The sequence below is a fragment of the Neltuma alba genome, unplaced genomic scaffold (assembly GCF_004799145.2).
Source record: "Neltuma alba isolate B1F8T4 unplaced genomic scaffold, ASM479914v2 tig00013524_pilon, whole genome shotgun sequence".
In the NCBI taxonomy this organism is placed as follows: Eukaryota; Viridiplantae; Streptophyta; class Magnoliopsida; order Fabales; family Fabaceae; genus Neltuma; species Neltuma alba.
The window spans coordinates 20,180-43,711 of NW_021637742.1; the positions used below are offsets into that span (position 1 = coordinate 20,180).

At 36.2% G+C, this 23,532-nt stretch overlaps 1 protein-coding gene across 1 annotated transcript; it reads right to left on the minus strand.

Annotated features, from left to right (window-relative positions):
• Positions 1-20,410: 20,410 nt before the first annotated feature.
• LOC114738104 (uncharacterized) lies at positions 20,411-22,945 on the minus strand. The gene is made up of 4 exons (XM_028926128.1): positions 21,178-22,945; positions 20,889-21,093; positions 20,626-20,810; positions 20,411-20,541 (listed from the first exon to the last, which is right to left on the minus strand). The coding sequence occupies exons 1-4, from the start codon at positions 22,943-22,945 to the stop codon at positions 20,411-20,413; spliced, it is 2,289 nt and encodes a 762-aa protein (XP_028781961.1).
• Positions 22,946-23,532: the final 587 nt, after the last annotated feature.

A 23,532-nucleotide genomic window follows, 5' to 3' on the forward strand; every position in this document is an offset into this window, starting at 1 on the left:
TGGGTCATTTGGTAAGACCAAAGAGTCAGGCAAGCTTGAAACCAAGCCTGCACCAAAGAAGGCAAAGCCTCCAAAGGAAGGAGTCTGCTTCTTTTGCAATGAACTTGGTCATTGGAAGAGGAATTGCAAGCTCTACCTCGAAGATCTAAAAAAGAACCAGAAGGATAGCGGGGCTATCACTTCAGGTATTTATGTTATAGACATTCATCTTTCTACTTCCACTACATGGGTATTAGATACTACATGTGGTTCTCACATTTGTACAAATGTGCAGGGTCTAAAGGACAGTAGGAAGCTGAAGAAGGGCGAAGTTGACCTACGAGTTGGAAACAGAGCAAGGGTTGCTGCTTTAGCTATAGGCGCTTATGAACTAGTTCTGCCCACTGGGCTTTTGTTAGTTTTAAACAATTGCTATTATGTTCCTGCTTTGAGTAGTAACATTGTTTCTCTTTCTTATTTGGATAAGGAAGGTTATACTTCCATTACTGGGAATGGTAGATGTTCTATTTATCGTAATGATGTTTTCTATGCTCATGGTGATTTGCATGGTGATCATTATATATTGAATTTAGAACAACTCAATCATGGAAATATCTATAACATAACCACCAAAAGGGTCAAACCAAACGATTTAAATCTGACATAACTCTGGCACTGTCGTCTGTCACATCCAGCATTATGATAATTAGAGATAAGAAATATTCTCAAATTATTGAGGATTAAAAATAATAAGGAAAAGTCAAAGAATTTTGGTGGAAAATAATTACAGTAATTTTCCAAGCCAATTATAGGAAATTGACTAATTAAGGAAAATTGGTCAAATGTAAATAAGGAAAAATATTTTCGAGCTATGAAAAATTAAGAAAAAATAGGGATAATATCCTTTGAGAGTTATATGAAATTATAAATTTGGTTTTATGACCAAATTATCCTTAGAGAGATTATAAGAGAATTTAAGGGTGATTTAGGCTAATTGAGGGATTTTATTTGGAAAATTCCAAATAAATATTTTAAGAGGAATAAAATTCCAAGAAAATTCCTATGAGATCCCAAGGAATTATAAGGAATTATGGAATTAAATGGAAACCCTCAAGTGTCCAAGATTTTTCCAAATAAATGTGAAAAGTGGAAAAATCCCTAAAGAGAAGGAAATTAATTTTCCTTTTTATTTAAATATTAGGAAATCAATTTTGAGACAAAGAGGGAAATTTGGGAAGATAATAATGAGGAGAATAAATTAAGGATCTAACAGAAAAAATTACAGAGACTAAGTTACTGTAATTATAGAAAAGAAGTTAGACTCAGAGCTTAAAGTATACCGATAAAGCAAGATTGGTGTCTTGCAAATCCAAGGGATCCTATTGAGCCATGTGTCAAGCTCTTGAAGGAGAAGATTTGAATTAGCCAAGCGTCATTCCATGAATGGAGAGGATTTTGACTTTAGTAAATAATTTCATTTGGAATTATGTTAATTAAGAGAGAGGAATCAAGACTTAGTAGGGTAATGACACTTGGATTATCATTAAAGAGGGTGGTTGAGATATTTTGAGCCAATTAATCAGTTCTTCTCTCCCCATTTTCAGATGTTCAAGTCGTGCAAGGGAGAAAATAGGAGAAAAAGAGAGAGATTGAGAGAAAACAAGAAGAAAGGGAGTACCTTTGGTCATTCAAGCAAGTTACAAGGTTAGATCTTGGTACTAGAGGTGTTCTTACTTTGTTTTCTTTCATTTTTATGGTTTAAAATCTGTCTCTTCCCTCTCTTAATGTGGACCAAACTGATTAATAAAAAGGGGAAAGAAGTTTTGATCATAACACTTGCTAAGACACAACAACACAAGCTAGATCCTAGTGTTGGCAAGTGAGTTTAAGTGATTTTAAAGCATTTTTCATGGTTGTTGTTGTGAGAGTTATTTTCAGCCAAGTGAAGAACTGGACCCTAGATGATGAGTTTTCATTATTTTTAAGGCTTCCATGATGCTTAAAATGAGGAATGGTGTAGGGTAGACTAGAAGAAACAAGTGTTGGAAGCTTAAAAGCAAAGCTGAAAATTTTGGGTCAAAACCTCTAGTGGTTTGGTCAAGGTGTGGCTGGAAGAAGCAAATTTATTTTCATAAATCTAAGCCCATTTTTGGAATCTACATGAAAATCCATGTAGGAACAAGTTAAGGAGTGATTTTAGGGTTAAAGAGAACCAAATCTAAAACTAGTGAACAAAGGAGGGAACTTTATGGTTCAAGAATCATTTGATGATGTATGTTCTTGCTTTTTCATGGTTGGATAATGATTCTTGCTGCCACTTTTGTTGGATCACATGGTTAGGGTTTGATATTTGCCAAGGGAAAGAGGAGAAGGAAGAAAGGCTAAGACTTTTGGAACAAGGTAGTAAGTTAAACCTAGCTACTACCACTAACTAGCATTGTTGATTATTGTATGGTTAATTACTATTATTGTGGTGGAGCTTCTTGATTGTTATATGGCTGCTCTTTATAGTATCTTGCTTTGGCCTTTGCATGTTTGAGTTTGCCAAATGATAAGCATGTTAGTTCACCAATAGTAGCTAATATGATCACGCATAATAATGATGCTTGCTTGGTGTTATAGTTGGTTAATTTGCTACTGGGATTTTCAAAAATCTCATCCCCCAAAAATAATGTAACATTTTAGGACCTGAATCCTCCAAGGGGAAGCTACAGATTGAAGGTTGATTTGTGGAGTTAGCCACAAAATTTCGTGATAATATTTTGGTCATGTACATATTAAACTAACAGTGCTGGAAGCACACTGACCCTGACCGGTTCACACGACTTTTTGATTATGTTCCCGAATGTGTTAAATTGTGAAATTTGGTATGATGAAATATGGCCCAGTATACGATTTATAATGATTTTTCAAAGTTAATGGTCAGAATCTGGACATCAGGGTTTTTGGCAAATGGACAGTGTTATTTTCTCAAAAACCTGACGCTTTCTCATAAAGAATTGGACAATGAGATTATTTTTCCTTGAAATAGAACTTAAAGAGCTTTAAGTAGAATTTTGAACCACCCAAATTGGAGTTTTGTAGAATAAGTTATGAATTTTTGAAGTTGGGCCAGAAAAAATGGATTTTTACCCGATGAACAGTGAAAATCCGAAAATTAGCGTTTTTATGGTAAAAAGTGAGCCCAAGACCATCCAAGTGGTCAAAAATGATTTGAAAGGGACCTAAGTCAATATTATAGTAATGTGTGACATCGTATGTGTAACATCCAAAGTTTTAGGCCTAGAAGTACCAGTAATAGCCTGAATTAGATAGGCTATCAGACCCCTTTTTAGCAGAAGTCCTAAAGATGAGAAAGGAAGTCAAAGTAGTTTCAGGGACTAAACTGCAAAGTAAAAGTTTTAAGGGGCTAAAGTGTAATAAAGTTAGAGGCTCCAGTAAAGTCTCGAAGGCCCAGAGAGAGAAAAGAGACTAGATATAGGCCAAAGGTTGAGTTAGAAGCCTCAAAGAGAGGATTATATGAAGTTAAGTCCAACCAGGGACTAAACTGTAAATTCTGAAAGTTATGACCAACAGGGGTAAAAGTGGAAGAGGGTACAGAAAATTCTAAGAAAATCCCAGAAAATGGGAAATAGTATTCTAAGGCTCTTCTATGAAGAGAAAAGATGAAAATACCCCTGAGGCAGCTTCAACGGAATTTATGAGGTTATTACCAGTAAAAAGTGTACCATGTGAGGTAATTATTTAAAATAGCAAGAGACCTCAAAAATGTATACAAAAATGAGGTTAAATGGTTGAAAGGTTTTACTAATTTATAAAATTAGTCCCTCAACCAAAAGGCCAGTGGAGTGGCTTTAATAAATTAAAGAGCCGTTTTGCCGATAAAAGGGCATTTTGGTAAATGAATTTTTATGCAAGGTTTAAAGGAAGTGTTATGGCCTAAGAAAATTCATAGATATTCTCTAGAATTAAAGAAAATTTATAAAGTAGACAGAACAATTTTCTGAGCTCCGAAAGGCCATAAAGAAAGCCGGAGAAACGTGGGCCAAGTAAATTCGGAGGAAGCTTATGAAACAAGTTTGATCCAACGGTTAGAATCTAATCTCCCATCTCCTCCACCACTTTCATGACACTTGGCATCTTCTAGAAGGTTGAGGTAAGCATGATGTAATAAGATGATGCAATGATGATACAAAAGTCCACTTGAACTTCCAAATTTGCCCTTACCCTTTCTATTAGCCACCAAGGGCATTTTGGTCCATTCAAGCCAACTTTTTTGGCTATAAATAGAGCCTCTTCCCCTTCATATTTTCAGCCAAAATGAGTTTAAGAGGGGAAACTCTGCCAAAATTAGAGAGAAAAACGTAGGGGTGAAGGCCAAGAAGAAGGAACAAAGTTCAAGCTTCAAGATCAAGGTATGTGGTGGCTGTAGCATCTGATTTGATACCTATTTCGAATTAGTTACTGTGCGTATCTGATTCTGAAATTTTGCATGCTTAAAGTACACTCTGTGAGCTTTAAATCCATGGGTATAACACTCCATTTGGATATGTGTACGATTTATGGTGATTTTTCAAAGTTAGGGTTTGAAATCTGGAAACAGTGTTAAGCTTTTGGAAGGGTGTCGAGTTCCGTACAATTCTGGTACTGTTCAACGTAGAATTGGTTCCTGAAACTATTTTTCCTTTAAATTTAACTTAATAATATTTCAGTGAGACTTGGAAGCACTCAATTTGGAGTTTTATAGATTTAATTATGAATTTTCAAAGTTGAGCAAAAATTCTAGAGATTCTGCGTGAACAGTACCCGCGAACCAAAATTTCCAGATTTGATCTTCTTGAATCTAAAGCCATCTAAAGTGGTCCTAATTGACAAGAAATGGATCATAAGGATGGGAAATGATGAGATTTATGTTAGAAAAGCTAGAAAGAAAACCCTAAGACTAAGAGAAAGGGTTGAGGTTCAAGAGAGCTAGCTTTGAACTTTATGTAATCTAGTGGTCCTAATAGATTGTATGATCATTATGACTATGTTTAGGACCTTTGAAACATCCAAGAGGATGTCTAATGATGTTGACCAAAAGCTAACATGGTTGGAAAGTCAAGGGAGTCAAAGGAAAAGTAAGAGGAAGGCTTGAGGTGCAATGTAGTGAACTTACCTATTGTCATTGCTTGATGTTGTATGCTTGTGTGTTGCCGTGTACATGTTATTGAATGTTATTGTGACATATTTTAGCTACTTTAATTGCTATTCATGATGAGTAGATTATGTCTCCATGGCCATGCATCAAGAAGTTAGCTTTGAGCATGCTAGTATGTCACTAATTAACAAGAGAATAAACAAGTTGCGTGTAGTGCATGAGCATCCATTTAGCATGATTAATATGGTATTGTTTGCTACTGAGATTCCCCTGAATCTCACCCCTCCCTAACCAACCATTTAGGTCAATCAATGATGGGCACTAATGGCATGAGAAGCAAGGAGAAGAAGTGGAGAATTATTAATGCAAATGACTGATATGAATATTCAATGTATAATTCTCCTATGCTGTAAATTATGTTATGAATGCCATCAATTCAATGTATATGCTTAGGATGTTTATGGCATGAATGAAAGTATATGAGTATGAATGAGAAAGATTAAGCCCATGTTATGTATGTCAAAGAAATAAAAAGAATTAAAGTAAGGAGATATTAAAGGATAAAACGTAGGTCCTGAAGCAGTTAGTTTTGAGCTTCAGTTTGACCTATCAAATGAATGATTTAAATCACGAGATTTGCCAGACTTATAGTGCATATCCCAAGCTTCAAAATGAGTGGTAAACCACCTCATTTGGATGTGTATACAATGAGATATGAATTTTCAAAGTTAAGGCGCAGAATCTGGAAAGTCCAGATTTTACCAAGTGAATAGTAATTTTAATCCAATAAACTGTATGTTTGCAGTGAGGATGAGTTCAGTTGAATATTTTTCCCTTAAAGAGAATTGAAATAGATTTCCGTAGAATTTTGGAACACCTCCATACGATTTTTCTAGAATTAGTTATGATTTTCCAAAGTTGGACCTGTAATCTGAAAACTAGACAGTGAATAGTAATTTTTCGAAAATTAACATCCAAATTGAAATTTTCAAGTTTAAGACCATCCAAAGTGGTTTGGAATGGTTCTAAATGACTGCTAAGGTACTATATAAGAAAGGTGTGATAGTCTGGGCCACATAAATGAGAAACGCATTTCTAAACTCCATCAAGATGGATTTCTCAACTCATTTGATTTTGAATCATATGATACTTGCGAGTCTTGCTTGTTAGGAAAGATGACTAAGTCACCTTTCACTGGGCATAGTGAGGGCCACTGATTTGTTGGGCCTCATACATACAGATGTGTGTGGACCGATGAATACAAATGCCAGAGGAGGTTATTTGTACTTCATCACATTCATAGATGATTTTAGCAGATATGGGTACATCTATATGATGAAACATAAATCCGAATCTTTTAAAATGTTCAAGGTATTTCAAAATAAAGTACAAAACCAGCTTGGCAAAACAATTAAAGCCCTTTGATCTGATCGGGGACGTGAATATTTGAGCCAAGAGTTCATTGATCATCTTAGGAGTTGTGGGATAGTCTCACAATTGACTCCTCCAGGAACACCACAATAGAATGGCGTTTCTAAACGGAGGAATCGAACACTATTAGATATGGTTCGATCCATGATGAGTCGAACAGATCTTCCACCATCCTTTTGGGGCCATGCCCTAGAGACAGCTGCGTTCACACTGAATCGTGTTCCATCTAAGGTAGTTGAAAAGACTCCCTATGAGATATGGACTGGGAGAAAACCTAGTTTGTCTTTTCTCAAGATTTGGGGATGTGAGGTTTATGTTAAGCAACAAGCCTTAGATAAATTAGTGCCCAAATCCTCAAAGTGCCTTTTTATGGGATATCCTAAGGAAACCAAGGGATACTATGTCTACAACCCCACCGATAACAAAGTGTTTGTTGTCAGAAATGGTATCTTTCTCGAATGAGAATTTATCTCTAAAAGAACCAGTGGGAGCAAGGTACATCTCGAAGAAGTTCGAGAGCCACAAGACACCATAGACCTACAAGTGGAAACCAGAGATAACTCACAACAAGTTGTTAAACTCCTCAAGTCACGCAAGGTCCACGGAGATCTAATAGGGCACGTTTTCAGCCTCAGAGATATGGATTTCTAATTTCTGACAATCGTGATGTGTTGCTCATTGAGAATAATGAGCCGACTACCTATCAAGAGGCTATATTGGGACCAAACTCTGAAAAATGGCTTAATGCCATGAAGTCTGAGATGCAATCTATGTACAACAATCAGGTTTGGACCTTAGTCGACCCTCCTAAAGGTGTAAAAATCGTCGGGTGCAAGTAGGTTTTTAAGGAGAAAACTGACATGGATGGCAATGTAAATGTCTACAAGGCACGACTGGTTGCAAAAAGATTTACTCAAACTCATGGTATAGACTATGATGAGACTTTTTCCCCAGTTGCAATGGCCAAGTCAATCAGAATCCTCCTTGCCATTGCAGCATATTATGACTATGAAATATGGCAGATGGATGTCAAGACAGCATTCCTTAATGGAAAGCTACTTGAGGATGTGTACATGACACAACCTGAAGGGTTTGTGCGTTCCGAGGACTCTGGTAAGGTGTGCAAGCTTCAAAGGTCCATTTATGGATTGAAGCAAGCATCTCGGAGTTGGAATCATCGTTTTGATGAAGTAGTCAAAGGGTTTGGATTTCTTCAAAATGTTGATGAACCTTGTGTGTACAAGAAGGTTAGTGGGAGCACAGTTTTGTTTTTGGTACTCTATGTCGATGACATCCTACTTATTGGGAATGACATTCCTACCTTGCAGATTGTTAAGTCTTGGTTAGGAAAGTCTTTCTCAATGAAAGACTTGGGTGAAGCCACCTACATCTTAGGAATTAGGATCTATAGAGATAGATCTAAAAGACTTCTAGGACTAAGTCAGAGCACATACATAGACAAAATACTGCATAGGTTCAGTATGCAGGAATCAAAGAGGGGTTTCATCCCATGTCTCATAGTATTCACCTCAGCAAGGATTTGTGTCCTAGTACACCTGATCAGCGAGGTTGCATGAGTAAGGTTCCATATGCCTTGGCTATTGGATCTATCATGTACGCCATGTTATGTACTCAATCGGATGTCTCATTTACTTTAAATATGACTAGCAGATATCAACAGGACCCTGGTGAGGGCCATTGGATTGCTGTCAAGAATATCCTTAAGTACTTAAGAAGGACTAAGGACTTATTCTTGGTCTATGGTTGATTGGATGATGAGCTTTGTGTAACTGGTTACACAGATGCAAGTTTCCAAACTGACCAGGACGACAATAAATTGCAATTGGGATACATATTCCTCCTGAATAATGGAGCAGTAAGCTGGAAGAGCTCTAAGCAGGGCACTATAGCAAATTCTGCAACAAAAGCTGAGTATATAGCAGCATCTGATGCAGCTAAGGAAGCCGTATGGATTAGGAAGTTCGTTACTGAACTTGGGGTGATACCTACCATCTCAGATCCAATAACTTTGTTCTGTGACAACAGCGGTGCCATTGCATAAGCCAAAGAGCCTAGGTCACATCAAAGGACCAAGCATATACTTAGGCGATTTCATCTCATCAGAGAAATCAACGATAGAGGTGATATAAAAATATGCAAAGTAGCAAGAGAAGACAATGTTGCTGATCCTCTAACAAAGCCGCTTGTGCAAGCAAAGCATGAGCGTCATGTTAGGTCAATGGGAATTAGACAAATTAATGATTGTACCTAGTGCAAGTGGGAGGATGTTGGAAATTGTGCCCTAGGGGCCAATCATTATGTTATGAACATTGTTGATTTATGAATTTCTTTATTATGTTATCATATTATTTGCATGTTTACTGTTATGACTATCCTTGGATAACTCATGATTTATCCTAAATGTCCCTAGTTGGTCATCTATGTGGGAGCATAGATGAAATAAGACCAGTATGACTTTCAAGATATATAGAGATATAAATCAAAGTCATAGGCACATGTAATAGTACAAGGTGTTGGACCGACCCGCTATGAGAGAGCTGCATGGGTTAAGTCATAAGCTTCTCTCATATACAAACCATGTCACTGTGCCCTTTGACCTGAGATCATCATGGATTCCTACATGAGAAACGCTCAGCTTTGACCTAGTCAAAAGTCACTTTTGACCGAGTGATCATAAAGACTATGTTCAGGCTTAGTGTTTTTTCATGCGGAGGAATGTGAATAGTCAAGATGGAATTTGTCCCTCACATTCGTAGAGAGACATTATTGGGCCCCTCGATGAGTGAGTCTGAGAAATGTATGGCCATACTATAATGGAAAGGTGGTTCTGTTTCTATACTCAGACTACTCAGAGATCGAGAAAGTAACGGTCATGAATAGGAGGATGACGTTCTCCATGCCTCATCCATGACCAAAATGTCGTGTGACAAAAGGGACGTGATAGGTTGTATGAAAGGTTACATCGTTCAATTATCCTCATATGATTTGGATAGTCATGATGTCTTGCTAGAGACCGCTTACGACTTGTGAGTCATTATAGTTAATGGCCCACTGCCAACTTCATATGGGCCTACAGGGTCGCACACAAAATAGCCCAACACGAGCTATGATGTCCAGCTTCATTGAATCTAAGATATGCCCAGATTCAATGAATAATATAGGGTGGACGTATATATATATATAAATTCATATATATATATATACATATTATATAAATATAAGAGATATTAATTGTTAGATTTAATTTGTAAGGATAAATTAGATCTATATAAATTAATTCCGTCATATCTTTATTTTAAATTAAATAAATAGGTGAATTAAATCTGTGAGACGGATTTAATATAAACCATATTTATTTAATTGTTTTCTTATCTGATCACGCAATATTTGATATTGTATTAATTTTGGAATTAATTTAGGATTAATTTCAAAATCAAATATCCTTCATAATACCTATAGCATCCTATATATTTGATATTAGGAGCTAGGGTTTTGGGTGTGAGAGTGAAAAGCTTGCAGATAAGAGACGGTCAGTAAATAGAGAAGGGAGGACGGATTCTTCGAAAAAATAAACCCTAGAAGGACAAGAGGCGCTAGCACGTCGTTCGTGATTGGAACGCTGTTCGTGTAGATACCGGTAGAGGAAGCCGATCTGAGTTGTCGATTTCGAGCGATAAAAGAGGCGAGCAGAGGCATCCTGAATGACGGAATCCCCGAGCCACCAAGAAATTGAACATCGAAGGTAATACTTCTTACTACTTGACTTAAACACAATCGGTAGATCCAGGTAAGGGATTGAAATTTTTAAAGTTATTTTCCGTTGCGCGTCTTTCAATTCCCTTCAACTTAATCATGGACTTATTGAGTACCCTTATGATCTATTTTGATGCACTTTAAAGTTTTGAAGTATCCAGCTACCTCTGTTGTTTGTGTGTTGTGTTTCTCTCTTGTTTGGGTGTTTTTGTGTTGTTCTGTGCTCTCTGTGACACTTCGCCATTGTTAGGTTGCTCTCTGTGACATTTCACCACGGCGAACTCCAACCTTCGCCGCCTGTTTCTGGGTGTTGCTCTCGGGATGGTTTTGCCGCGGCGAAACATCCTTCTCTCCCTTTGTTTTCGTCTCGGGAATGGCTCGCCACGGCAAACCCACCGTTTCAGCGCTGATCAGTTTTGTTTTTACTCTATTTTTCCTTGTGAAATTCCCTTTTTACCCTCCATTTCTGCCAACCCATTCTATTCTCTTATATCCATTTCGGTCTTTTCCCTTCCCCATCCTATTATACTCCCTTTACCCCTTCAATTTTCAAAACCATCGGCCCCTCTCATATTCAGCAATCGCATGCCCTCTCCCATTCAGAAACCCACGCTTCTCTCTGCCTTCACCCTTTAGACTGTCAACCTCCTCCCCTTCGCCATTCTTCTCCAGCGCTCTCTCCCTATCTCCTCTTCTCCCTTTATCTCTTCCCTCTTTGATTTCAGTGGCCACTCCTTCTCTTCCTCTGCAATTCTCCAGTCTGCGCTGAAGCTCCCTCTTTCTCTCCATTGTGGTATGATTCCTATCTTCCTTTGTTCTTTCTTTTGTTTTAATTCTGTTTAGTTGTTAGTTTGTTTATTTGTTCTATTATTGTGTTGTTGGGTTGGGTTATTTTGATGTTAGATTGTAGTTACGTAGCTCTTAGGCTATCTCATGATTCATGGTGCATTTTGTATTTCTTTAATCTCTTTACTTAATTCTGAAAGTTTTTGATAAACTGAAAACCTATGAATTATTACACAGCTATTTGCTACTATCTAGGCTGTGATTTTGGTTTTTCTGGGATAGTGTTAGTTCCTGTTTGTGTGGCCTTTGTTTAGTGTGTTTTACTTCTTGTGTTCAGAGTATGCCTCGTACTAATACCCCCAAACTCACCAACAGTATCATTTTCCCCCACCTAGTCACTGACCTTTTTAGAGCTGCCAATGTCCCCGAGTACAACAATGACAGCTACTTTGAGCCAGCCCCTTTGTTTAGATATGACCACCTTAAACAACCTGTCATTGGACCCCCTCCACCCATCCACCCTGTGTATGATGTTGGCACAGCGTATGCAGCCGGTGCACCAGCTCCTGAAGCTCAAGAAGAACAGCCAGATCCAGAAGCTCCTGAACCTGTCACCTTGGACACCTTGGCTGATGATATTGGTGACCTGGCAGACCCTGTCCACCAGTTGTGAGTCACCCTCCTCTGCGAGATGAAGAGGCAGAAGGACCGCGATGCTCTGTATGATCAAGACCGACGTTACCGCTGTCGTGTGGATGCTCTGATTGCTGACCGGTTAAACTTCATCCTACCTCTCGAAGAGGAAGACCCTCAGAGCGGAGCTGGCACATCTGGAGCAGGCACTTCTGGTGCAGGACCATCCGGGTCTAGGGCAGATGATACTGGGACACAACAGTAGCTCTTTGCTTATGTTTTGTTTTCTTTATTGTTCTTTGTATTTCTTTTTAGTTGATGTAGCTGGTTACTTGTTAAACTTTTTGGATGTTACATTAGATGTTGTTCGACTCTTTGGCTACTGATAGCCTTTACATTTTGCTGTTACTCTTACATTGGTCCCAACTTCTATTTCCCTTTTCCTCTTTGTTTTTCATGCAACCTATCACTTTCTCCCTCCTTTTTGGGAATTCGATGTGTTATGCTTCAATTTCAATTGGACTTCACAACTTTCGGTTCACTTTGTGATTGGTTTACTTATACTGGTTCAAACATTGAGGTCAATGTTGTGTTTAAGTGTGGGGGCAAGACCTATGGTGGATTCTAGCAAATAATTCTCATGCATCCATGCATCTATTTGATTTTGAGGTGTTTTTGAACTAATAAATTGGTTGAATTGTGAATATTTTGAATTTAGTTGTCTGAAGAGTTGAAAATTGCACTGAATATTGCACTCTGCCACCTTTCGTTGTGGCAAACATCTGATTTCACTGCGACGAAGCCCTTTTATCAGCATTAATATAGCTCTCGGCCATACTTCGCCGCGGCGAAGCAGGCCCTTTCTCCAGACTTGGCTCTTTGTGAGCCTTCGCCGCGGCAACCCAAAAAAAAAAATTTTAAAAATGAAAAAAAAAAATATTTAATAATAAATAATAAATTCTTTGCAATTTTAGCTGATCTTCAGAAATTTTTCTTGGCTTAGATTCTTTATGCTCCTGCATCCCTTTTGAAATTTATGGAAAGTTCAAATTGTACTTGTGCTTTTAGAAAACTTTCCATGCTTTTAAATGAGGTTTGAACTTGGACTAGTTATTCTCATGTTTTTGACAGATAGTAAATGATGATATGCTTTGAAATTAGGACTATGTGGTTTTTAACCCTTGAGATTGATTAATTGAGATTTTAGCCTTGTTGGAAGGATTTTTGGGCCTAAAGTTATTAAATTGAGTGAATCTTCTTATTTCATATTTCTCTAGAACTTGTTTTAATTCTTAATCGAAGCTTAGTGAATCAAATTTTTGTAAAGATGATAGAGGCATTCGTTTTCAAACCCACACTTCCCAAACACAAACCCAATCATTTTACCATTGTAAACCCCTTTGGATCTTCATCTTGAGTACATGCATGCAATTATTTTGTGAAAAAAAAAAAAAAAGAGAGAAGTTGCTCCAATCAAAAAAAAAAGGAAGAAAAAGAAAAAGAAAAAAAAGAGAAAAAGAAAAGAAAAGAAAGGATAGAGATATAAAAATTACAAAACAAAAAATAAGTAGCTTCTCTCCTTACTTTTATTTAGATTAATTCTGTTTTAATAATTTGTATGCTTGTACTTATTTCCATTTTCATTCTCATTCCATTCATTTCATTTGGCCTTCATTCAAATTCTAACCCCTAAAAGTCCTCTTGATTTGCAAAGTTTGCTTCCTGTGGTGGAGAGGTAGAATTATTACAAGCCTATAGTAGAAATCGGATTGAGTAGACTTAGAGTGAAATAATCCCAAAACAAGTGAGTTAAGAGTGAAACACTTATCTGTGAGATAGATCTCTTTTGATCAATCTTTTGAGTTAATTGTCCATTGTGCTCATTTTCTTAGCATATCCTTGTTTTACTGTTGTCAACTCCTGTGAGAATTTCTTACTAATCTTCTGCTTTCATCTTTAAGCATGGTAGTACTTCTCTTTGTGCTGGTATCTCTTTGAATTATTTTTGAGCTTTGTCCACGAGTACAAAGGTCTAAGTGTGGGGGAATTTGATTGAGCTCAAATTATTCTTATCTTTTTATTACATCATCCATGGTTTTGTTGCATTTTCTGGCTCTTTTGGCTATAATTGAGCTTATTTTAGATCAAGAGTCCTTGCATTGAGTTAGTCTCTTTTTGAGGGTAAAATCATCATAATTAGTTATTAATTGTATTCAATTAATTTCTAGGACAATTGATGCCTTAAATTGTTGCTTTTCAGTGTAGGACACCTGAGATTGGAGCCAAGGTTGAAGACTCAAGGCACAAAGAGCAAAAAGAGGAGCCTCTGCCATGGTTCGTCACGGCACACTTCTGACTTCACTGCGACGAACATCTGCTTTCAAGAATGAAACTCTCTGTCACGGTTCGCCACGGCGAACCCCTCATATCAGCACAATCAGACCCGACCATTTCAGGAAAATTTGACTTGCCCACTTCCATAAACCGACCCAGACACGTCATATTCGGGTTAGAAACCTTATTTTCGGTATGAATGAGGCCAGACAAGTATTATTCAGCCACCATCCACGTTTTTCTCTTCATCTTCTCTCATCTCTCCCAAGAGAACCCTAATCCCTCACCTTCCACTGTCATCTTCATCCATGGGCAACACTGAGTCAATTTCAATGGAGATGTTTCTGCATACCATGAGTGGCTAGGCTTCCTCTAGCTCTTGAAGATGGATGATTGGCATAAGTTCTAAGAGCTTAAAAGGGGAGTTTCAGTTTCATCTTAGTTTAGCTATGTATTTATGAATTCCTAGGTCTAGGATTTGTAAAATCTTAGTGAAAGACTTTGATTGATATGTAATCATTAGTTGATGATTCATATTTGTAGTTGGATTGGTTAATGTTGGATTTCATGCTTCAATATATGTAGTTACATATATGTTCTTTGTAGCTTTCTTGATTCTCTTCATCTTGCATGGTCATGTTTTGATGATGAGTTGATTTTCTGTTGCATTGAACCATTTGCATTAATCATTCTTAATTACACATTAGGGAAGCTTAACAATGTTTTCATTAATGTGAGCATTGGACTCAATGAGTTATTGAGGTTGTTATCAAGAAAACCTAATGAATTTATAAAACTCCCACATCTTAAGAGAACTATGATTGCCAAGAATCCATTTTCAAGAGGTTTAATCAATTGATTCAGTACTTGATTTCCATCCATTTCATTTTAATCTCCCAAAAATCCAAAAATACATTTACATTCTAGTGCATTTTATCTTAATTACAAATCTCAATGAAAATCCCCAATCTTTTCAGCTCAATTTGCATAACCATGGCATTTAATTAATCTAGGATCTTAATTTCGGCTCCACAGGTGAAACGACCCGAGGTTGTGCCTATAGTATAATTCTTGGATTAATTTTGAATTTGGCCCCAAGGTGTAAGCAAAGACAAGTCAAGGCGATTTTCAAAGGCCATGGCAACAAATGCAAGGAGCAACCATATCACAAACATCATAGTTCAATGATATAATAGCAAGCATTCATGCCATAAATAACAATGCAAAGTTAACATTAATAGCTAATTAAATCTCACTACCTTGATCCAATGCTCTTTGATTTTCTTGTTCTTCTTTCTTACTTCCACAAATGCCAAACCCTAACATGGCAATTCACAAAAGGGTAGCAACAATCATCAACCAAACCAAGCAAAAACAAAAACACAACTCAAGGACCACCCATGTCCCTTAAAGCTTCCCCTTTATTCTTTAAAATTTTAGAGTTTGCTTTCTTAACCCTGAAAATTCTTTCTTAGTTCATTCCTACATGATTTTTTTCATGTAGAATCCAAATATCTACTTGGATTTAAGAAAATAAAACCCCTCTTTTTAGATTCCACTTGACCAAACCTATAGGGTTTATTATCTAAAAATTACAACTTTGATTCTAATGCTTCCAACACTTGTTCTTTATGTTTATCCTACACTATTTTCATTTTGAACCCAATAGAAGCCTCAAAACATTGAAAAACTCATCCTAGGGTTCATCTTTAGTCTTGGCTAAAATGGCCCTCATGCAACACAACAAAGAAAACACTTCAAAAACAGCCTACGACCACTTGTAACCACTAGGATTTATCATGATTTGAAGTGTTCTAACATGTTAGACCAACAAAACTTCTTCCCTTCCTATAAACATCTTTCAGCTAGCACAAGAAAAAGGGGAGAACCATAAATTTCTAACCATACAACCCAAGTAAACAAAGCAAGGCACAACTCAGAACCAAAAAACCAAAAACTAACTTTAAACCTTGCTTGGATGATCAAAGTTGATGGCTTTCTCTTGATTTCTCCTCCAAGTTCTCTCTTTTCTCTCTTACTCACTCTTGACCAAAATAATAATATGAAAATAGGGGTGGGAGAGCTCCTTTAATGAACCAAAAATATCCCAACCACTATCATAAATGAAGTTATAAGTGTCATTACCTCCTTTTGTCTTAGTTTCTCTTTCTTAACTAACTAATTCTAAAAGAAATTAATTACCAAAAGTCAAAATCCTCTCTATTTAAGGAGTGACACTTGGAAAATTCAAATCCTCTCCATTAGGGGCTTGACACATGGCCAATTGTGAGCCATTTGAATTGCAAGACTCTAGTCTTGTTTTATCGGCGCACTTTGACTCTAGGTTTAATTTCTTTTCTATAATTACAGTATTCTGACCTCTGTAATTATTTTCTATCACATCCATAATTTATTCTCCTCATTTTTATCTTTCCAAAATACCCTCTTTCTCTCAAAATTAAATTTCCAATAATTAACTAAAAAGGAAAACTAATTTCCTTCTCTTTATTATTTTTTCACTTTTCAAAGGAATTAGGAAAAATCTTGGATACTTTAGGGTCCTCTTTTAATTCCATAATCTCTTATAATTCCTTGGGGTATCATAGAAATTTTCTTGGAATTTTATTCTCCTTAAAATATTTATTTGGAATTTTCCAAATAAAATCCCTTAAATTGGCCTAAATTACGCTTAAATTCTTCTGTAATTTCTCTAAGGGTAATTTGGTTATAAAACTAATTATATAACTCATATAATTCTCAAATGATATTATCCTTATTTTTCTTAATTTTCTAAGGCTTGGAAATATTTTTTCATAATTATATTTGACCAATTTTCCTTAATTTGTTAAACTTTCACATTCAACTTAGAAAATCATAATAAATATTTTCCAATTAACTTCTTCTATTCCTCCTTACCCTCTTGGCCCTTAACTGTTCATGAATATTCCATATCCTAAATTGCCATGTTACTGGATGTGACAAGTATCACCTCAACTTCAATTGGGTCTACAGCTGCTCCTTCTTAGGTAATCACATTACCCAAGAATCTCACCTTATTCAACCAAAACTCATACTTACTAAGTCTAGCATATAGTTGCTTTTCTTTCAAGGTATTTAGAAGAACTCACAAATGTTGCTCATGCTCTTCTAGTGACTGAGAATACAGTTGAATATCATCAATAAGGACTACAACGAGCTGATTCAAGTACGGTTGAAAAATTCTATACATATAGTCCATAAAAATTGCAGGTGCATTCGTCAATCAAAAAGGCAACACTAAAAATTCTTAATGTCCGTAATAACTTCGAAAAGCCGTCTTTGAAATATCTTTTGCTTTAATTCCTAGCTAGTGATAACCTAATCTTAAATCAATCTTAGAAAACAAGGTGGCACCAATTAGTTGATCTAGCAAATCATCAATATAGTGTAAAGGGTACTTATTCTTAACTGTCACTTTGTTTAGCTCCCAGTAACCTATACATAATTGTAAGTTACCATCCTTCTTCTTTATGAAAAATACCAGTGTGCCCTATGGAGATACACTGGGTTGAAGAAAACCCTTCTCCAATACCTCTTCTAATTGCTTCTTTGGCTCTGCCATTTCATTTGGAGCCATTCGGTACGAGGCTTTAGAAATTGGTCCTACTCTTGGTACTAGACCAATGGTAAATTCCACTTCTCTTTCTAGTGGTAGTCCATTGATCTCTGCTGGAAAGACTTTGGGGAAGTCATATACAATCAGTATTTTTATGATCCCTTCCTCCATTTCTGCTTTCACTAAGAAAGACACCATATACCCTTGGCAACCCTATCTCAAACATTTAGCTGCCTGGGCTTCCATAATCAAGTTTAGCTTTATTTTTGTGCAAGGGTTTAGGGTTTAGGATTAGCATTTTATTCTTACAGTCGAGGAGTATGTATGTAAGGATAACCAATTCAAGCCAAGGATAACATCAATATCATAGAAGGGCATATATATAAGGTCCAACGTAATGCAACAATAGGCATACTAGACAATGCAATTTAAACAAACACTGGAGGCCAAAACTTTAGCACTAGTGGCGGTGGAAAAAAAATACCATACGGTAATGTGTCAACAGTGAGGCCTAAGAGCCTAGCGCAATCATATGATATAAAGTAGTGGTAGGCGCCCAAATCAAACAATGCATGCACAAGATAATCATTCACACTGATCATACCTTGTATCATCTCTGGCGACTCTTTCTTTTTAAGGGCAAACACCCTTCCTTGAGCCTAGGGCCTCAAATTGTCCACACCTTACGGCACTCCCTAGCAAAGTGTCCTGGCTTCCTGCATCTATAGCACACGTTTTGACCCATCATGCATGGCTAATCTCCATGATTCTTGCCCCAAATTTTACATTTGTTAGTGGCAGCTTCACCCAAGGGGGGGTGAATTGGGTGAGTTATAAAATTTTAATGTAATGAAACTGCTGTAAATAAAACAGAGAAGGTTGAGTTAGAAGGATTTCACTGTAGAGCAAAGACATAGAATTTATACGGGTTCGGTCTCAACTACTTGACCTACGTCCAATCCTTAAAACACCTATGAGCCCAAGATTAAACAGGCTCTTGGCACCTCAGTACAGTAATTGATTTTCTTAATCACTGCCCCTTACTACCTATAAGGTTACAATCCCTATTAAGAGTCCATACTCTTGAGTTACTCTATGAAAGTAAGTAAAGTAGGTGTATCAATCTCTCTCATGAAGTGAATGAATGTTAAACACTGAAGTTTGGCGAAAAACAGAGTATTGAATGTAACAGTAAATATTTCAGCAAAAGTTAGCTCACGTATTCAATACTTCATTCAATGTTGTTCGCGCCTGTTATAGTTAGAGAGGTTTGATTAACTGTTAGACCAAAGAGCTTCTAGCCGTTGGAAAATGTCACATCCGACAATAGGGTAATTAGGAATAAGAAATATTCCTAAATATTTAAGGGCCAAAAATGATAAGGAGAAATAGAAGAATTTTGGTGGAAAATAATTATTATGATTTTCCAAGCCAATTATGAAAATTTGACTAATTAAGGAAAAATTGGTCAAAAATAATTATGAAAAAAATATTTTCAAACCTTAGAAAATTAAGAAAAAGTAATAATAATATCCTTTGAGAATTATATGAGATTATAAAATTGGTTTTATGACCAAATTACCCTTAGAGAAATTATAAAGGAATTTAAGGGTAATTTAGCCTCATTTAAGGGCTTTTATTTGGAAAATTCCAAATAAATATTTTTAAGGAGAATAAAATTCCAAAAAAATTTCTATGATATCCCAAGAAATTATAAGAGATTATAGAATTAAAAAGAGACCCTCAAGTATCCAACATTTTTCCTAATTCCCTCCAAAATTGAAAAAATCACTAAAGAAAAGGAAATTAGTTTTTTTTTTATTTAATTATTGGGAATTTAATTTTGAGACAAAGAAGGCATTTTGAGAAGATAAAAATGAGGAGAATAAATTATGGATCTGACAAAAAATAATTACAGAGGCCAGAGTACTGTAATTATAAAAAAGAAATTAAACCCGGAGCCAAAGTGCATCGATAAAGCCAAGACTAGAGTCTTACAATTCAAATACCTCACATTTGGTCATGTGTTAAGCCCCTAATGGAGAGGATTTGAATTTTCCAAGTATCACACCTCAAATGGAGAGGATTTTGACTTTTGGTAATTAATTTCTTTTGGAAGTGGTTAATTAAGAAAGAGAATGCAAGATTAAAAGGGTAATGACACTTGGATTTGTATTTATGATGGTGGTTAGGATATTTTCCTTCATTAAAGAATCACTCCTCCCCCTATTTTTAGATTTTATTTTTGGCCAAGAGGAAACCAAGAGGGAAAAGAGAGAACTTCAAAAGGAATGAAGGAGAAAGGCACTAGCGTTGATTATCCAAGCAAGGTTTAAGGTTAGTTTTTGGTTCAAGTTGTATCATTGAAAATCCTAGTTTCTCTTCTCTTTGGTTGTTGGCCGAAATATATATATGGTAGGGGAAGAAGTTTTGTTGGTCAAACTTTGTAGAAAACTTCAAAGCATAATAGTTCTTAGTGGTTACAAGTGGTTGTAGGCAAGGAACAAAAAACCGGACCGGGCATCAAACCGGTCGAGATAGTGGGTCAAGGGTTATTGGTCGAACCGAGGTTGAACCGGGGTCGGACCGATCATATTAAAATAATATAATTAATTCATAATATTAAAATAAAACAAAATTCATAAATAATAATCACTAAAAAAAGATGAGAAGCTACAAAAGTAGTAGTTTAAATATTTAATAGTACCAAGCAAACATTAATGAAATGTATATCTTAACTAGGGAAAATCAAAATCATCACTAAGATCATTTGCATGGGCTGAGATGTCAACAGCTGGACAAGGAAAAGCAGGAGCAACAACATCATCTTGTAAAGATGGAGGGTCAGCAATGTTCATATCTTCATCACCTATATAAGACAGTGACCAACATTAAAGATTATAAAATAACTATATATTGGTATAAGAATAGAGTCTTAATTAAATATATAAACCTTCATTAGCACTCTCAAGAGTTGTTGAATTAGCAGTGCCGTCATTGTTAAGGACGCTTTCCAATGTATCCATATCTCTATCATCAAACTCCGGAGTGGGATCTTCTTCAGCCACCCAAAAATCCACCATATCAATGTTTTCATAGTCAATTGGATCATAACTTTTGCTCTTCTTCAATGTACTCCTTTAATGACAAACAAAATATTAGATAAATATAAATCAATTAAAAAAAACTAAAGTTATTCACTGTTTCCAAGATTACCTATGCTTCAATCGCAGATTATAATTGGTGAAAACCAAATCATTCAGTCTTTTATGTCCCAATCTGTTTCTTCTTTTCATATGAATTCTTTCAAATAAGCTCCAATTCCTCTCACAACCAGAAGAAGCAGAAGTTTGACTAAGAATGCGCATTGCAACACGCTGCAATTCTGGAACTGAACAACCATAATATGTCCACCATTCATCTACATAATAAAATATATTTAGTATCCAATACTATATAGAATTAGTGAATAATCATGAATACAATAAATAATAATAATACTTACAGGGGTCTAGTTTTTGAGCAGCTTTTTGACATGAAGGCCTGTTAAAAGAGTCCTTGCCTTCGCGATAAGTAGTCGCTTGTTTCATCACTAGGAAGCCATCAATATCTTCATCTGAGTAAGACTCAACCACATCAATCAAAGCCATCATTAACTTTGACTTGCTAGGACAATCTAGACCATATGTAATTGCAGGATTCAACAAATACGATGCCGCATGAAGATTAGTCTTCAGATGTCTATCCCATCGAGTTTGAATGATTCTTGTGTAAGGCTTATACAATTCCTTGTTCTTCTTAAACATCTCCTTAATTGCTATTTTTGCCCTTCTCATCCCCTCATAAACGTAAGGTAATGAAGGCTTCTCATCTAAGTCCACAATTCTCAATAATTTGATGAGAGGAGATACAATCTTCACAACTTGATAACAGTCATTCCAAAACCGGTTATCTAAAATGATTGCACTAAAATTTTTCCCTGCCTCAGTCTTTGATAATCTATGGTCCACAAAATGCTTATCAACAACCAGAGCCTGCAAGTCATTTTTATGCATATATATGCTGTGCAATGTAATAAATGTCGTAGCAAATCTTGTGGCACCAGGACGCACTATTTCTTTCCAACTCGGTCTCCTCCTCAACCATGATAAGAAAACCATATGATTATATGCAAAGATAGTTACCTTGGATGCCTTTGATGCGAGGTCTGACACATTTGGCATGCTGGAAAAGTCTTTTAATATAAGATTCAGACAATGAGCAGCACAAGGTGACCAATAAATATTTTTATACTTTTCTTTAATCAACCTGCCACATGCTACATAGTTAGCTGCATTGTCAGTTACTACATGGACAATATTCTTAGGACCAATCCACTCAATGACTTCACAGAATAGAGTAAATAGAGTTTTGGCATCTTTGACTAAATCTGAAGTATCAATAGACTTCACAAACACCATTCCGTGTGTAGAATACACTAAGAAATTTATCAGAGTACGTTGCCTCACATCAGTCCATCCATCAGCCATGAGTGTGCAGCCATTGTTTTTCCATTTAGCTCGATGACTATCAATTAGTAACTGACATTCTTTTCTCCAATCACTCAGCAAATTGGTTTTGAAATCATAAGCACTAGGGGCTTTAAACCCAGGCCCAATTGAAGCAATACCATCTACAGCTTTTTGAAATAACGGGCAATCAAATGCTTTAAATGGAATGCAATTCACAATGGCCCACTTAGCAATCAACATTTTTACATTGTGTTTCGCTTCTTTGGTTGCTAATGCACTTTTAATACCCGATTGAGAATCAGGGGTTGTGCGAGGAGCAAAATAATTATCCATACTCCCTATAGATTTTCTCTTTTTTACACTACTCATGATAATTGGTGAATCAACATGAGTATCTTCAATTTCCTCTTCTATATTTTCAATGGCTTTTTTCTTTGAACACTCTTTCAAAGATTCTGTCATTCTATGACGTACATCATGCGAAACTTTTTTACAAGAAGATATTTGACCAGTGATACCAGCAAGGTGTTGCTTCATCCTATTTATTCCACCACCTCTATAACTATTACCACAAAAAAGGCAGGTGTATACATTTTGTGTCCCTTCTTTCTTATAAGCAACATGTGCCCATGCAGGATCAGTTTTTGCACGCAATGAAGAAATTGGTGTAGGAGGATTGGAAGTTTCAGTGTTGGGAGTGGAAGATTGAGTATTAGGAGTGACATTATCATTTCCAGAACTTTGATTATTTGAAATATCCATCACTGCTACCTCTTGAAAAGAAAACAAAATCCATATAAAATCAATTTAATCCAAAAACAGATGCACTAAGATGGCATATATGCAATGACATTGACATTCAGGAAAACATAATTCAGCTTATTAGTGATTAGTTTTTGACACTTTTGCAAAATCTTTCACTCTTATAAGGCTGAATAAAAATCAAACTAAATCAACTCAAAAGTGTTATATTTGATACAGGCATACAGCTAGTAAGCATCACAGGCCTGAATAAAAATCTAATTCATAACAAAACTAGTAAAACAACGAAGCTGCTGCCTGGAGACCCTATGACATTTAAAGCTAGTAAGCATCACATGCCTGAATAAGTCAATAAAAATCAACATTGCAAACCCATATAAAGAACATATATTACCCTTAAGGAACCGGGAATGACAGCGGCGGCAAACCCATAGATAACATCATTATCACGAATTCATAATATAATCACAGCAAGACTCATTCAGGATCTCATTTATATATAGTCTATAATCAGTAATCTCAGTAAAACAGCAAAATTCATTCGATAATAAATTACAAACCAAAATGATAGCGGCGGGAATGAGGAA